This window comes from Orbicella franksi, chromosome 1 (assembly GCF_964199315.1).
Source record: "Orbicella franksi chromosome 1, jaOrbFran1.1, whole genome shotgun sequence".
In the NCBI taxonomy this organism is placed as follows: domain Eukaryota; kingdom Metazoa; phylum Cnidaria; class Anthozoa; order Scleractinia; family Merulinidae; genus Orbicella; species Orbicella franksi.
In genome coordinates, this window is record NC_138145.1 from 18,534,848 (window position 1) to 18,552,342 (window position 17,495).

General features: G+C 37.5%; 2 protein-coding genes across 2 annotated transcripts; one reads left to right on the plus strand and one right to left on the minus strand.

The window, feature by feature from the left end:
- Positions 1 to 102: 102 nt before the first annotated feature.
- On the minus strand, positions 103 to 2,688 carry LOC145494772 (melanocortin receptor 5-like). The gene has a single exon (XM_081474345.1). The coding sequence runs from the start codon at positions 1,380 to 1,382 to the stop codon at positions 333 to 335; it is 1,050 nt and encodes a 349-aa protein (XP_081330471.1). The 5' UTR covers positions 1,383 to 2,688; the 3' UTR covers positions 103 to 332.
- A 2,207-nt stretch (positions 2,689 to 4,895) lies between these two features.
- On the plus strand, positions 4,896 to 16,941 carry LOC145483506 (uncharacterized). The gene is made up of 5 exons (XM_081462060.1): positions 4,896 to 4,967; positions 13,590 to 13,650; positions 13,914 to 14,086; positions 14,313 to 14,391; positions 16,730 to 16,941. Exons 1-5 carry the CDS (start codon positions 4,896 to 4,898, stop codon positions 16,939 to 16,941), a joined length of 597 nt encoding a protein of 198 aa, XP_081318186.1.
- Positions 16,942 to 17,495: the final 554 nt, after the last annotated feature.

Genomic DNA, 17,495 nt, shown 5'->3' on the forward strand with positions numbered 1-17,495 from the left:
ATCATGAGTGTTCCAGAAGAAACGAAACGACAGTAATTTCGCTTTTCAAACAGGCCTTTGCCTTAAAACGGTTAATCTCTCATGCTAAATTTGATGCTTTCACAGCGTAAGATAAGAAAGCAACAGTGTTGCTCTTGACAGTTGGGCTCTTGTGTCAAGATCGCACGAATCCCGACTTTGTTGCGTATCCGGGTCGCATATTTTCGACTGTTTCAGTTCCAACCGCACTGTTAACATTGTGCTAAACGATGGATGCATTTTCCATAAGAGTTTTATGGGAATGTACTGAGAGTTTAATATCAGTGTTGGATTCCATATGAAATGGAAAGACTTTACAGGGGAGAAGTAGAAAGCCTCGGTTTTGGAGCGCGCAAGTTTCTTTTCTCTATTTCTGCAATCTCGAAGACGATAGTGCAGTTTGAAGGTTTCTTGAGTGAGTAAACAACTCGTTGTGTGGTGTCTCTATCCAGTGTCACGTGACACCTGCATCCGGGCATCATAATCCTCAGCGCGTGGCGAAAGCTGGGAAGGCGCCAAGCGTATAGGAATGGGTTGATGGCAGAATTGCAAGTCACCGCTAAAAACGTCGAGTCCCGCAACCAATGGATAGTATCACAAGAGCACTTGGTGCATAAATTCATTGTATAAATTAAGAGGCATGGTGTCACGTAGCAAATTGCAAACAGAATCAGAATCGAAGTAAACGTTCGGGTCAGTTTTTCTTCGTACAGCGTCACTTGTCGGTTGGTAATAAACAGCCCCTGTAAGCTGTCCTGGCGAATGTTTTTCCTGCGTTGAATCGTCTTGATAATCTTGAAATAAGCGTAAATCACAGTACACAATGTAATTAAGATCACGACATTGGCGAACACCAACGAAAAAACACGATAGCCCATCACAAAGTACGGCGTTATAAACCCGGGCGACAAAATCCATATCATACCCGACGCCAGAAATACTCTAGAGTTTGTCACACTCTGCCTGTACTTGAAGGGTTTAGAAATGGCATAGAATCGCTCTAGGGTTAATGCCAAAATGCTTAACACGGAAACCGTGCATGTGAGAAAGTATAGCACTTGTAAAAGCCTGACTAAACTTGGCGAAGAAACAGACCTCGCTTCCATGAGGTGATACACCACTGAAATCGGCTCCGTGGCTGCTCCGACGAGAAGATCTGTCAGAGCGAGGTTCAGTATGAAGTAGGTGAAAGGCGTGCGGAGGTTTTTTAATCTGGGCGGGCTTCTTAGAATGACCAGACACACCAAGATGTTACAAGGAACAGTCACAAGCGCTACAACACCGGACACTGCGGCGGTGAAGAGAGACAGAGTTGTGGACGCTGGCACCGCCGCGCAATCATCTTTACTTTCCATCTCAAACATGTCGTCGCAACTTTTATCATCGACTATTGTAGCGATTAAACGTTATGCTAGTCGCGAGAGGTCTCTGAAGACTGCGTCAAATGTGTTGTTGCCTTTGTATTCGGAGGGCTGTGCGTTTAGTGAGTGAATATAACAAACTGTTCTCCTGACATCCAGCTTCCGTTATAAGCGAGTTTTCGCAAGTGACTCAGATTTTGGTCGTGATAAGCCTTTCTTCAAAGCAGGTTTTACTCCGGATACAATCTTCAAGGCTTAAAACATGTTCCATGTAATCCCCCCTGGGGCATTTCCAATTTTTCATGTTAAACGTTTCAAACAAATCGTCTGAACAGCACGTACTCTAAAAGCCGATTTCGTGACCATCACTACATGAAAGTATAATCATTACTGACCGTTTTAACACATACGTTCTCTCAAAAAGTAATGAAGAATTCCTTTTTTTGTGCGGTGTCAAAAAACTGTCATTTAAAAGCTTTTACTAGTAACTTTACCGACAGACTATCGTTTGGTGAATCTGTAAACAGATCGTATCAACTTTGTCATTTTCATAGGCTAGGTCTCCTCGTGTTCAAAAACGTGTTCAAGATCAGTTCGGCTGAATAGTAGCGCTTATTTTATTATATGAATATGGATCAGTGTAGCGCTTGATAGTGCTTTTAAGACAGTTTGGCGCTAAATCGCTGTGTACGTGGGCCATAATTCCTTTTTTCGGTTCAATTAAAAATTTCCTTGAATCAATTAAGGTTGGAATGGCTGCAGTTTCCTCTCGTGTAAGGACCATAACTTTGTATCCGTGGGTATTTTGAGAGTTTACTCTTCAGACTTAATTTGTTAGTTGTTGTAAAATTGAAAATGGCCTACCAACCAATTTTAATTGGCATTAAGTCCATGTGACAGCAAACATCGTATACAAGACATCCGTTAAAAGTTAAAACACATTTTAGAATGAAATATTATACTTCATCATCTAGGCATTCCAATGTTTTTAAAAAGCCACAAATATTTAAATTACTAAAACTCCTTTTTCAAGCTTCTGGGTAAGCTTGAGGGAATTTAAACCAATTGTTAGGGAAAATATTATGTCAATCATTGCGTACCACAAGTCATTTTCTTTTTCAACCAAAGGAGCCGAATGTAATCATATGAAAACTTTGGTTCGTCTTCTTTGATTATGAAGATAAAAGCGCACTGCTATCAAATAAACGGCTGAATGCAGCTGTGCTCTGTTTGCTTTTTCAACAAGGTTTTTCTTGTCATTCGCCCCCAAAAATATCTCGTTAACGAATTAATTAATACGTTTTTTTTTTAAAAAGGATGCTAAAAACTCCTCCCTCCCCACGGTATAAAGCCTCACCCAAGAACAAAAATAAAATAGCGCCACTTTTTTTAATTTGTGAGGCCAGAAGCGTGCGGTTTGGGAGTCACGTGAAGCTATTTGTTTTTCTTTTTTTCAGTTGTGGTTTGAAATATTTTTCCGGTAGAAAATGTACGTCGTCTTTCGATAGAGCAAATAAACGAAAATGATTCTTGGTAGATGTCTTTCAGCTAAAGGATATTGCAGGGAAAGGAGTCAATAGAAAATAATTAGCCAAAATTGCGCCCCAGAAAGAGAAAGCTACTTACTCTGCACCTAAAATACACCTTCCGCTAGCAAGCTCTCCTTAAAGATAAGCCCCCCATTCTTTTCAGCAAACACACGCTAATAGTTTTTTTCCCTTTTTCCGTAATTTTGTGGGTAAATACGTTTGCTTCTTGAAGTTGGTCGCACGGTAACTGTAGTGAGGTATCGGTTCGTAGTTTATGTCGTACCCAGACCCTCTGACCCTTCAGGAGCTAAACTTGAGAAATCCACAGAGAGTTTTACGAAAAAGTGGAAAAGCCAACAAACAATTCAAAAACATCGAATTTGACAAGGCGGCCAAACATCAGACAGACAGCGCTAACTCGTGATTATTGAAAGAAAACAATGAATAACAACTTTTCTTTTGTGTGGCAGCTGTCGCAGTCCAGTTGGACGGGAAGAACGAGAGTCTGGAAACGATAGGAAGTATTTGTACATGCGCGCAAATGATCTTTCTAGGGCCCGCGTTACCCTTATCCAGCGAGCTTCTCCTTTCGTGCTCAGAGCCCTTCGTTTCGTTTAGTCTCGTAACCCTGACAACCCTGGGTACCGAATGACACGTTACCAGGAATATGTACAAAAGCGGTCACAAAAACGGTGGAGTGAGAAGAGTTTATTCTGGAACAGTCTTTTGCATCCCCGCGTAACGACCATTGTTTATCATATACCCATCTTTACTTGTTGTAAGGATATCAGAAGTCCTGTAAATCAACGGACTGACAATGAAACAAAGCAAGATTTTCGCGATAACACGAGATGACTCTAATACTTCAGCTATATGCGCTATCCCTTCTTCTATCCTGATTTTATTCATTTCTTCGTTAGATCGGCAGTCTATCGAGCGATATCTCTCGCGCTGGCGGAATCGAAACGCCCTTAGCGCCATTAACCTTTTTAAAATGTGTGTACAGATTTTCAGGAAAAGTGTCGTGTTACAAATCACACATTTGAAAGTGCAAGTCTCTTTCTCTTGGTTGTGTGAACCTCGACGAAAATCAATAGACGTTTTTCAGGACTACGCTCGCCTTTCACTTCTCGGTTCCTTAATAGCTTGGTTTCCTTTTTTTCTGAGTTCTCATTGTCTCAACGATTAATTTTATCACCTCATAAAATGCAATTGTTCAACAATTTAAGTACCGTTTTGAATGAACCTTTTATGAGTAAATGACTAATTTATTTTTTCAATAGTACCGTCGGAGTATTGTCTCGTGTATCCCTCCCAAAAGAAATGAACTGCTAAATTTTTAACTTGTTTGAAGGACGGCAAGAAACGTAATGCAAGTTGAGAGTTGTTTGATGGTAATTTTGTAAATAATTACAGACGCGTAGACACTACTAGTCAAAATATCTGTTGTGTCATAATTGACGTGTGCGTCCAACTGTTAATCCTAGGGTGATCGAAGTCAAATTTCTTCTGACAGTATCATGCACTCAAGAAGATAAATACTGACACTTGTAACTGACGTTAATAAGAGTAAATGTTTGTACTTGGACCTGAAAAGTTAAAAATTGAAGATAATATAATCGAAGTGGTAGATTTGGAAGTTTTATTCTCACGAAACTTGATTTTCGCTCACACAAATTGAAATTTTACACTTCCTGTTGCAAGTTTAGAGAATTCAGTTTACTAATTAATTAAGCATTAAGAAGACGTGATAGAAATGAAATGCAAATTCGGTCGCAAAGACTCTTTAATTTGTTTATGCTTGGAGTGAATAGTATTTGTGTTAAGTTTAATTATTGTCAATAGTGATCTACATTCGTTGGCAAACAAACTTCGTGTGTTAAGCGGTCCAATCTCCAAAAAGAATTAGCGTCTACAGTAATGTCAGTGTTGAAAACTGTAGGAAGAGTTTTATGTTCGAGTTGTCAAGCCTCTAAGTTCGATAGACATGTTTCAAATCCATCTTAACGTCGTCCATCGCGCAGCGACCGTGGTGCTGGAAGTGATGTTGTATACTCAGGTATGTCTTTACTGTTTGTCTCGCACAGTCGGTGACTCTTCTGTCAATTGTTCTCTATCCATTTTCGGCGGAACCAAGTGACAGCCGGAAATACGTCTGCTTTCGCAGGCTAGGAAGTCTAAATCCTATTTTCAAAACACTGTTACTGTAGCACTGTACTTAACATATCCACTAAGGCAGTACTTCTGAACAATTTGGCGATGTTTCTATTCACGTTCTTAACATTTCGGCTTCTTTTTAAAGGAGCAATGTTAAGGACAGATGGCAGAAGTTCATATCGACACCAATTCTCAGTTATATGTCAGTTGTTTGCATTGTAGGGACGCCGTTAAGCATAAGAATTCCGGAGCATTCGTCTTTTACCGAGCTTAACTGACCTAGTTTCGGACAAAGCCAAAATTTGTCGCCACCTAGTGTAACAATTTTAGGCCCTTTCTGTGCAGTCGTAGGATGGAGTTCAAACTGATCTCGGTGGTTTTATTCAGTTGGATTATGGCCTTGCCAGTCATGATTTGTTGGTTTAACTTTTAGCCGTTTGTTGGCTAGGAAAAAACCCAATTTTTCGTTTTGCCAAGTTTTTGAAATATATCTTTAGCTTCGATGATGAAATATATTAATCTAGAATACCTGAACTTTGTTTGAGTTTAACCACCTGAAAATGTTGCCACATTAAAATGTCTGGCTTTCGATTTAATTTCTTTTCAGATTGAATTTTCTCCAAGAAAATTTCGGACTCTCTTTAGATAAAAGTGCTGAATCAGCTTTTGGTCTCTTGGGGAGTTAGTATTCAAATCATCTCGAAATCGCATTGAAGCGAAGGAAGGAAGTGTGCTAAATTTCAGTTAGGTTGATGAGGTTATTGACATTTTTTCCGTTAAAATTTGGCTGATTCAGTGCTGTACTTGGGCCATTTGTCTACTGTGCTAGTCGATGACACGTTAGGCAGGTTTTCAGTTTGGAAAGTGGCTTTTATTGCTTGTAATTTTGCAGTTAAATGTAGTTGATCTGGATGGCGAATTACCGACATTTTAGCACTTGCAATTTTGATTTTGGTTAGTTAACGAATTCGAAGCAGATATCTTTTCGTGCATAGAAAAAATTCAGACTATATTAGACTATAAGAATACACGATGTTTCGCAGTGGATATTTAGTATAGGCTATATTTTGTGCCATAGAACATCTTTTCAAGCGTTTTCAAGTTCAGCAGCTTGTTTGAAAGTTAGCTTATTTATTTTGATTGCACTTTCGTGTTTGTCATGCTTGGCTGATAAACTGGTCATTTTGAAGCGACAAATGTCCACCGCGTAATGAGCGACAACTGGCGAAAATTTGCTAGTTTTATATAAAACGTCTTGTTGATGACCGTTATCCGTGTTAGGTTATCCGTGTTAGGTCAAAAAAGTGTTAAAAATACGGTTGATATCATTTGATCGAAGGAATCTAGGGGTGCGTCTCTTTGGGATGATCCAAGAACATTCAGATCATGCAGCATATAAATGAACCGGCAACGAATCCACTCTGTGCACGGATTCATCGATTCCTTTGGTGCACCATGATCCAATTGACTGATCTTGATCACTGATAAAAGTCTGGATCATTTCAAAGAAACGTAGCCAAAAAATCCCACCACATTCTCAAAGTTAAAAGTAGACTGTTGATTCGTCTATCTCTACACCACGCGTTCGAGTCTCTTTCGTGGTCTCATTTTCAAGGAGCAGATCTAATGACGAGATCAGGGCCGATGACACTTATTTTGAAATCAGTACAATTTTATTGTTTGCCAGCATGAAAAACAAAAAAAAAAACAACAAAAAAAAAGTAAATAAATAAATCACTGCGGCTTGATAGTATGTGCCAGTTGCAACGCCATTAGATTTCTTGGTAAATGCGATTATTGTTTATTTAGTGGCAACATAATTTGCTCAAGGAAACTTAGTTTTCAGTGGCAAGTTCTGTGAATATTTTTATTCTCTTTAAAACCGTGAATTACCTTATTTACCTTACCGTTTTGTTCAGAATGTTGAACTTGAACTAACTGAAAAATTGTGTTCGCCGTACCTCTGCTAGCGGGCTGATTTTATAACTCATATGTTATTTGAGTGGAAGGAGAAATCAGTACAAATTTTATTTGTTACTGCTCTTCAAGTTAAAAACTATTTTGTTGAGCATGTTTCTAAAACCGTTTACTGATTGCGCATCGTTATATTTCTTTCCAAATAGCGACGAAAAAGGTGCCCGAATTCTAGGATTGCAAAAGAAGTCCATCAGTTGTCATCCCATCTCTTTTATTGTTAAGGAGGTCCCCCATATAATGGAAATTTCTCGTTTTTAGGTAGCAAACCGAATTGAACAAGGCCCGCCTAAAATACACTGGACGTAACAAGCCATCTTTAACGCCGACTGATTCAAACGGCATTTCTGAAGGGAGGGAGAAACTAGTTTAGTCACATTTTTAACAAGTTCAGTTGATAACAAATTTTGGCCATTTGCGCTTATTTCACAAGGAACAATAGCGTATCTTTGAAAAACTTATTTCTTGTTCATGATTAAATAAATATAAGTATACTACTCCTGGAGATCAACAGTCAACACAAAGCGTTAACTGATTTGCGATCGCGCACGGTGACTCTCCTCGAAGCCTCTTTATTTTATCACACCCAGGCCATCGGGGTTATTTCTCACAAATGAAAATGTAAAATGTATTGTTTTGTAAGAGATAAAGCCTACCAAAACTCGACATGAAACGTATCCGAAAAAATACTGAAAATAAATTTTTTTGGACCAGTCACCACTGGATTCGCTTATAGTTTAAATTTTTCTTTATTTACAACCGCGTGCACAAATATATATTTGCTTCAAATATACTATTGTCCCTATCAAAACTGTGCCTTAAATGTTTCCAGAGGACTAAAACAACTGGTCGGCTGATGGGTAAACTGCTGCTTCGACTCGATCGTTGATAATTGAATAATATTTTAGAAGCCCAACATGTATGATTTAGGCCTAGGTTTCCTGCTGACCTAATTAGAGTTGCCAAGTAAAAATTTCTGTTGTTTGTCTGTTTTCAGTTATAAAAACACTTTTTCAGTAATTCTCATTTCATCGTTTAAAAATGCACGTATATTTTTTCGGTTTATATGGAAAAATAAATGGCACAGTATTCGAGTTTAGAGGCGTTCGTCTATCACGAGTTTTCTTAATTTGCCCTTGATCGGAGTTTTGATGATTTCGGTTTCCATATACTCGTACTATATTGTGAATATTATTTTTAGAGCTTAACATTTTGAACTATTTCTCTGTAGTTGTTAGTTTATTAGTCGAGTTGGCAAAGATTTGATTTTTTCCCAGGAAGGAAAAGATAACTCAGCCGTGCGGCATGGCCTGATATGTAGCGCCTTCCGGCCCTAAGGTTACGCGGTGTTACGTAGAATGCAATCAGGTTGATATAAACCTAAAGCTACTGATCAACTATTTGATTAGGAGATGCGTGTAAAACTACGTAGATTTTGAAAAAGTTATAAATTTTTTCAGGAAAAGCTCAACGGTCACGAAGTAGGTTATTTATGTTAAATTTATTCAAATTGTTATTAACTCGAATCGAAGTAGATTTCGTGTTCGTCACACCTGGTTGAATTTATCGTAAACACAACTTCTAGACCAAAAATTGTCTGCTTTTTCAAATGAAATAAGCATTGAGCAAATGAAAAAATATTTAGCGATGTTTGCCATTACAAAGGAGTTTGTGAGTAGTCACATCAGAAAATTTAATGGTCAAAGTGACACTTCATTTTAGTTGAGACATATTGATTGACTAATATTGGTAATCTTTGACTGGAAGACATGATTGATCATCCCAGTTATACACTTATATACATCTTTCATATATTCACTTGAGTCTTTGACTTGGTCATCAATTTAAGCGAATAAAGGAAAACGAGTTTTACTGACTAAAGCGGTTCCCTCCATCAAAACTCCTTTGGAATATTATGAGGTCAAATGAAAAAAGGCGCTGACATACCGATCACCACGTAAGAGTGTCGCCGCAAATTTGTAATTTTTCAACGAATGTTTGCTGTTTGTGTTTTTTCATATCTTTTTTAAGAAAGGCAGTACATTCCTTACCACTCAATTCCCTGAACGAGCAGAAGTAGACATCTATAGAAATCGGTGCTATGAACTGATATTTAAGTGCAAACATACGGTTTTGATGAACATTACTTGTGGCTCTAATGCTAAATTTCAAAATCAAAATCTTTCCAGAAGTGTTGAAGGGTAGAGATAAATCGAAAACAAATATCATAGTATGAGATTTTCAGTGCATTTCTCTAAAAAGATGCTGCAGTGTACAGATGATATTTATTGACATATGGAAAAAACATCAGTCTCTCAAATCTTACGCCATTAACATTTGAGACTAAAATGGATAGCAAAGAAGACATTGGAAATTTGCATTTTATTTTATCTAGAAGAAACCCTGGGTAAATAGAAGTGAAGTCTGAGATATTAGCATTGCGCCCAATATTTCTTGACCATTTTCGTCGACTCGGTGCGCGCTATAGCTTAGTAAACCCTCTTTACAGGTAAACCCCGACAGTCTGACACGATGGATTTTTTTGGTAGACGTTGTCTTTCAATTAAGTAAACAAAAGTTGTTTTATTTTTTAGTACATATGTAACGAATGGTTGTGAAATGACCAAAACCGATAATAACAGAGAAACATCCCTTATGATAAAACTGCCTACTGTAGTTTGATAGCCGACAAAGTTTTCCGTTTGTCTTCAGTCATGTTGATGACGTTAGTGACACATTTTCTCTGTTGAACTTCAGCTGATTCGGTTGCGGGCTCACTAATGTTTGGGCCTTATCGCTTTGCTCAGAATGTTGAACTCGAACTAAATTTTGTGATCGTTATACCCCTGATACCTAGCTGATTTTATAATACGCATTCTATTTGAGTGAAATGAAAAATCAATGTAAATTTTTGTTTATTGCCTTTTACTGCCGTTCAAAAAGTATTAAAACCGATATTGTTGAGCATGTTTCAAAAAACACGACTAGATCGTTGTTAATTAAGTAATATTTAAGGATCTTATTTAACAACATTAGGCCAAGGTTTTCTGTTGACAGAACTGGAGTTGCACAATAATTTGTCACCCTGTTTGATCAATTTGTCTTTTGTCAGAATTTCGGTGGTTTGCCTGTTTTCAATTTGCAGGGTTGTATTAAAAACACCTTTTCATTAATTCGCTTTTCATCGGTTAAAATTGTACATACGTTCTTTCGGTTTATATGGAAAATTAAAAGGCTTTCTATTCGAGTGATAATTTTGAGGTGCTGGTCTGTCAGCGTTTTGGTATTTGTATCCTTACTGGTATCATATTTTGATTATTATTCTTAGAGCTTAGCTATTTGACCCATTTCTCTGTTGAAGAGATCGCAGTTGTTAGATTTAGTCTTATTCGCAAAGATTTTCTTTTTTTTCCGAGAAAGGAAGAGATAACTTAACAACAGTTGTGGGATATAGCCTGATATGTAACGCCTTCCACAAGGTTACTCGGTGCTATGTAGAATGCAAGCAGGTCAGGAATATAAACCTAAAGCTCCCGACTATTTGTTAAAAGATGTGAGTAAAACAACGTAGAATTTGACAAAGTTATAAATATGATTTCAGCGAAATCATACCAACGGTTACGAAATAGATTGTTTACCTTAAATTTATTCAAATTTTTATTAACTCGAATCGAAGCAGATTTCGTGTTCGTCATACCTGGTTGAGTAAACACAACTTCTAGGACAAAAATATCTGCTTTTTCATATGAAATAAAAATTGAGTTAATAAAAAAAATAATTTATCGATCTTTTTGCCGGCCCAAAGGAATTTATAAGTCGACACATATAGTCAAATTCCTTTGTATTGGCAATCATCGAGAAATTCACTTTTTATTTACTCAATTTTTATTTCATATGAGAGAGCAGAAATTTTTTGGTCTGAAAGTTGTTGTTTACCGTAAACTCAACCAGGTAATAGCGACGAACACGAAATTTACTTCGATTCGAGTTAATAACAATTTGAATAAATTAAAATAAATAACCTATTTCGTGACCGTTGGCAAGCTTTCGCTGAAAAATATATAACTTTGTCAAAATCTACGTTGTTTTACACACATCCTCTAAACAAGTAGTCGATCAGAAGCTTTAGGTTTATGTTAACCTGCTTAGAGTGTACATAACACCGCGAGGCGTTACATATCAGGCCATACAAATTATGAAAACTCGTTACAGCCGAAGGACTCAAAACAGAAGCATATAATGGTTTCATATGGTTCTGCTCAAAATTATAACCCAAATAAATAGTGGCCTCTATTTTTCCATGAGAACCGAAAAAATATATGTGCAATTTTAACCGATAAAATGCAAATTAATGAAAAGGTGTTTTTAATACTACCCTGCAAACTGAAAACAGGCAAACCACCGGTGGGTGACAAATTTTGCAACTCTAGTTCTGTCAACAGAAACCCTTGGCCTAATTTGTTTAGATTCTTAAATATTATTCAATTATCAACGATCTAGTCGTGTTCGGTTTTTGAAACATGCTCAGCAATACAGGTTTTACTACTTCTTGAAGGGCAGTAAAGGTAACAAATAAAATTTGTACTGATTTTTCGTGCCACTCAAATAGAATGCATGTTATAAAATCAGCTACTTATCAGAGATATGACGAACGCGTAATTTAGTTCGAGTTCACCATTCTGAACAAAGCGGTGATCATGAAGCCCAAACGTTAGTTAGTTCAGCAGCGAATCAGCTGAATTTCGACGGAGAAAATGTGTCACTACTGAACTTCATCAACATGACTGAAGACAAACGGAAAACTTTGTCGGCGTAAGGTGGCGTAAGATTTTAATATTCCCGGCTAGTTAGAATTATTTCCTTTTACTAAACTGCGATATCATGAGCTCAGATAAAAAAGGGGTTGACATACAAATCAGTACTATGGGTGTCGAAAATATATGATTCTTCAGCAAATGTTTGCTGTTTGTGTTTTGTTTTATCTTTTTTAAACAAAGGTATGTAACTGATTCAAATTAAATTCAACCATTCAGTTATGTTTAATACAATCCCAATCGGGCCAGAGCTCAAAAGATATGAAGTTCCTCTTTAAGGTCGTCCTCGTGAAAATATAGTTTAAAGTTTTAATGGCTATAAGGTTTCTCTACAATAGTTCTCAACAAAGAAAATTTGCATTGAGTTGTTTAAACTAAACGTAATATGCGACAGTGCGTTTTTTCATTATCGGCAAATATTTGCTGACCCTTCGTTAGAAGAAACTTAGTATATTGACATTTGGTAATTTTCACAACGTGCACTAACACTGGCAGAAGCAACAACTTTTATATTTATACTTATTTTCTTTTACTTAAAGCCGCCAATTATTCTCAGTAACTTCAAAGATTCCTGCATTGTACTTCGCAGTTTTAGTGGCTGGCAGAAGCTGTGAACATCCTGAAAAATATCTAGGTCCAAAATATCAACTCGAAATATACTCTTTGTTTTATGTAAGACCGTCTATTTTGGAGCTGAGGCTGAACGTTCTTATATACATTTTTTTGGCGATTTGAGGCTGAAGCGTTCTTAAGATGTTCTTGAATTTACATGGTATACATGGTCAACTACTTGATAATACTTCAGACTTTGTATCCCCTGATGATGTTGATGGTGTGGAAGTTATTTTGGAACAGTTATAAATAAGAACTACTGATTATTACAAACCGAAATGTGTGTCATGCAATACGGAAACCATTGTTAATGTTATACAAAACATGCCCTTAAATCTGAATTGATTTTACATTTTCGTTACCTTTATTTTATGCTTGTCATATAATACATACAGATTAGCAAAATAAAAACGTTCTTAATCGACTCTCAGCCTGAGGAATGTTCTTAATACGTTCTTAGAATTTTGGATAATCTCAGCCTCAACGTTGTTATATAAAAGGTTCTTATACATAAAAAAGGAGTGTATCTTTTTCAGTCTTAAATTGTTGAAATGCTCAGCGCAAGTAATTACGCTGTTCAAGTTAAGTTACACAGGGCGAAATTGTTGATCTCGTTTGAGGTCTTGTTTAGCCGTTCTTTCCTAATAATGTATGCAGTATGCCAAACAATTTGTCCGATTTTCTTTGTGGAGGTCATGCGGGTGGGAGTCTACGTTGCCTCTCGTCAGTCCTTTCGCTTTGGTCAAGGTCGACTTCTCGTGCCTTTTCAAGAAAGAGAAACAAATGACACGAAGATATATTATCTCATTTTTTCCTAATATCAAGAAAAGATACATTTACAGTAATTTGTGCTATAGATTAACTGAATGTTTTCGAAGGCCTGAGAAACGAAACAGTGTCGAGAGTGAAAAACAATAGATACAATAGGTTGTTGTGTCTTGTGCCCTCAGGCAGTATCAAGTTACTCGAAGGTTTTCTTGATATTGAAAACATCAATATTTATCGCTGTTCAAAAATAGTACCTCTGTCTTAGTCATGGCTATAAATTGGCTTGTTTATAACTCCATTTGTGCGAAAGAAGAGCGTGTCAAGGCAGACGTTTTGAAGTTCAATTCCACGTGAAGATGATTTGTCAGTTGACCTCCGTCGTTGTGGGCTTAGTTTTTCTTCAGTCAACCGTTGTCGGTACGTTAACTCGTTCTTTTCTTTCTTTTGAGTAACAACTTTCCTTTTTCTACCTGCATATCGGCGTATACATCACGTTTTTTCAGCAAAATCTCAATAAAGACAGAAAAACCAAGAAAACTACCTATGAAAAAGAGATGCTACTGACACGGTCTCTTAATCCAGGAGTAGTAGTATGCTCAACTCGGCGAAGCCAAAAACCGGATGAAAACCAGTGCGATGTGTCAGTAATGTTTTCATCATTTATCCGTTTCTTTTCACAGATGCCAAAGTAGAAGAAGTTTTTGAAATGAAACTTTTCGAACACGACTTTCGAGCCACTGGCTCTGAGATGCATGCAATACTAGGGAAGGCAAACCTCACTGGTCGAGGATACAAAAAAGATGTTGTCACCAAGCTTGTGCGGCATGGTGATGGTGGTGCTCCAGAATACCAGGCATGTTATTCTGTTTGTATTTGTACAAATGTTGCAAATCCTCAGCTTGTAATGTTTACGTTCAAATAACTGCAAAATGTGCAATTTATGCAAAAAAATTCTACCTTACTGCTGAATTAAGCAGTAGTAACGTATTATTGTGGCATGGAAACTCTGGTAGCTGACTCAACGTACTGAGTTTCAAGTTTGTAATGGAATTGTAATCAGTCATTGTATTGCCTTCCAGAAAGGTTACTACTACCACAAGGAGGTCAATTGCTCTAAGATACAGGACGTTGAACAAGAATTGGAACGTTCGTTGCCTGGTAAGAAAATCTGACTCGGAAACTGCGTGTTTTATTCTGACAGTAATTATCGTAGTCATGCATGAATTTAAAATTAATGTCGCTTTTTTCAATTGAGTTTCTTCCTACAAAAAAATTAAAACTTTTAAAAGAGGCTCACTGGGATATAGATGCTGGAGAGAGTACGAAAAGGGAAAAGAAAAACTCGACATACGCAGAATAATATTACGAGTAGTTTTCATGGCTTTCTATGGAACCTTTCAGGTTGAAGTTAGACGTTTAAAGTGCACCTAACCCCAAATATTTTTTTTTCGCTAAAACGAATCTACTTGTTATTTGAAATAGTTCTGCGGGAAAATTTTTGGATTCCGTTAAATCCTCGATTTTCTGTGCCCCGACGAAATCTCGAAAATAGCTCCAAAACACCGCCATTTTGTTTCACGACCGAGTTTGGGGAGAATGGGTCCAGCGGCTCTTGTGACGTCTACCCAGGAAGGTTGGATATCTCACGTCCTCTCACCTCCTTCAGGTTGGTGCAATACACATTCGAAAAGTACGCAGAAACGCCTTCCAGAGGTGCTATCGGCTGTTGCAGCAATATTCCAGATTTAAAGAAAGATATACTGTACAATTTACTGACGATGATCGGCTAATGGTGCAATAAAGACGTAAACGATGGTTGATTTTGTCGAACCGAAACAAGCGAACTGAATCTGTGAGAACCATTTAAGAATTCTCACTGGAATTTGTTCCGCAGACTTTCGAACGCTGTTTTCATAAATTTTCTGCTTAAAGCTAACCAGCAATTTGTAGAAATACTACCGACAACCTATATCTTCCAATCCCGCAGTATTTATAACATAACCGGCAAAGTTGTGTGATCCGATCATGATCAAGAAGCGTTATACTGATATGTAAATAGATCGCGACTGTACGCCGCTAACCAACACCTATTTCTCTTTCGATTTAGATGAAAGTCGAAGATTAATCCTTTAGAATTACATGATTAACAAAATTGTTAGACTCACAGAGTTTTTCGAAGGTTTGGAAATCAGCAGTGCGACAAAGATTCTGTGCAATAGCGTCGAAAATATGACCGCGTAACATTATCTGCGGACCGCTTAGGGAACACATCCTTTTCGCTTATCCGACGAATTTCACTGCAAACTTTAAGAACAATTTACATTGGTTATTTGGAGATACGACTTAAAACGTGTGACAATGTGAAATCGGTAATTGTATGAAATGTTTCCTTCCGCCTTGCTTCCCGCAGCTTCAAAAATACAGGTCCAAACAATACGATTTTCAATCGATCGAAGCCAATGTTTTGGAGGTCAAGTCTCGAAAACTGCAACACGTACGTCGCTCTTATAAACATGAAGCATTCAACTGTAAAACACAAACTGGATTTAACAGAACAATCACACCTTGACAAAATACATTCTCGCTAAGGACAAATGTAAACGGGCTATAAACACGCGTGGGAATCTTATGTTTAGTTGACGAAATTACAATCCAAAGCACTCCTTGAGTTTTCTTTCCTGCTTTTCGTTTGCCTGCTCCTCCACTTCGTATCTAGCTGTCCATTCCTAACATACAAGCAGCTCGTCCGCAAAGAAGTCTTCCTCTTCGTCGCTTGAAATATTGTAAATTGCTCTCAAAGCTCTAAGCAGTGAGTTCACAGTTGTCGAACGTGCTCGATCGAAGTTTATTTCGGAGCCTTCCGAATCGAAACTTAACTCTGACTCCAGTGACGAAAAAGAAATGATTCTGAAGCAAAACTTGGACGTTTTAGTCCCAAAATACATCGGAACGATTAGTTTTGCGTTCCATTTTCTCGAGCAAATACAGAGAGTTGACTGAGGCGTTGTCGTGTTTGGTTCCTGGTCGTGAAACACTTCAACCGCGACTTTGAAAGGGCATAGAAAATCGAGGATTCAACCAAATTCAAAAATTTCTTCGCCCAAATGCTTCAAGTAAAGTCTAGATTCATTTTAGCGAAAAAAATTTTGGGGTTAGGTGCACTTTAAGGCCATTTTCAGTCAATGTACACTGATTTGTTTACATCAAGTGTAGCAACAAGATGAAGTAACTGCAAGTGTTAAATACTGAAGTCCAAGTGATTATACTAGTCACAAAAAGTGTAATTTTCAAGTCTTCTACACACATGTAAGTCACTCCGAAAGTCATGCTTGGTTTTAGCCAACCTTGCCAGGCTGTTTTATTCCTGATAAGGAACAAAACTGTATACTAACTGAAGTGGTGTAGTTTAGTAACAGTTCTTAAACGAAAACATCTGATTTTATTAAATCGTGTGAGTCTCAATTAGTCCTAACATAATACTTCTGACTCCTGCCAGGTGAGGCTTTTGGAAAAAATATGGGGGCCAAGTTAAAAACGGAAATTAAAACTAGGCGTCTTGGTAGTACGGGAATGTGTAAGGTGGGACTGGAGGTTCTTCTCAAGAATGCTGAGGGTTGGTATGACGATCAGAAAGCTGTCTCCCATCGGCGCAAGAAGCGTGGTTCTGGAGGGTGGTGTTTCTGTATTGTTATTGTTTTCAAATTTTAGTGGAGGCGGAGAAGTTCAGAAATAAAAGGCCGTCTGATCCAATCCTATGAGCAACCCAGCCATGAGCTTTGACTTGCTGTTGCCTTAAGACATTAGATGTAGAAAACTCTGCGATAAGATCGAGTTAATTCAGTCATAAAACGTTCGTAGTTTTCAACTAAGGTTTTCCCGGGACATATTCAATATTAAAGTCTTGTTTTAAAAATGATATGTCTCTACTGTATTGATTTAGTTTTTGTAGAGGAACGTTTAAACCACTCAATATTGATTCCCAATAATCAGGTGACGTTTTAGCTCATAAACATTTTGTTCTCCTTTTGTCTCTCACTTCTACAGTTACTAACTTTTGTGGACAAAAATATGCCATAAATGGGTGTTGGTAGTGATAAAAGCCCCCCCCCCCTAAAAAAAATGTCAAAATTGGTAATTCAAGCTGGATTTACTTTCTTAGCTATCAAGAAATTCAGAGAAGTTCTGCATGTTCGTTCGTTTTTCGACTTCTTGGCTAGCATAAGCCCATAAACCTATGTTCTGACTGAGGTAAGGAGCTTTGA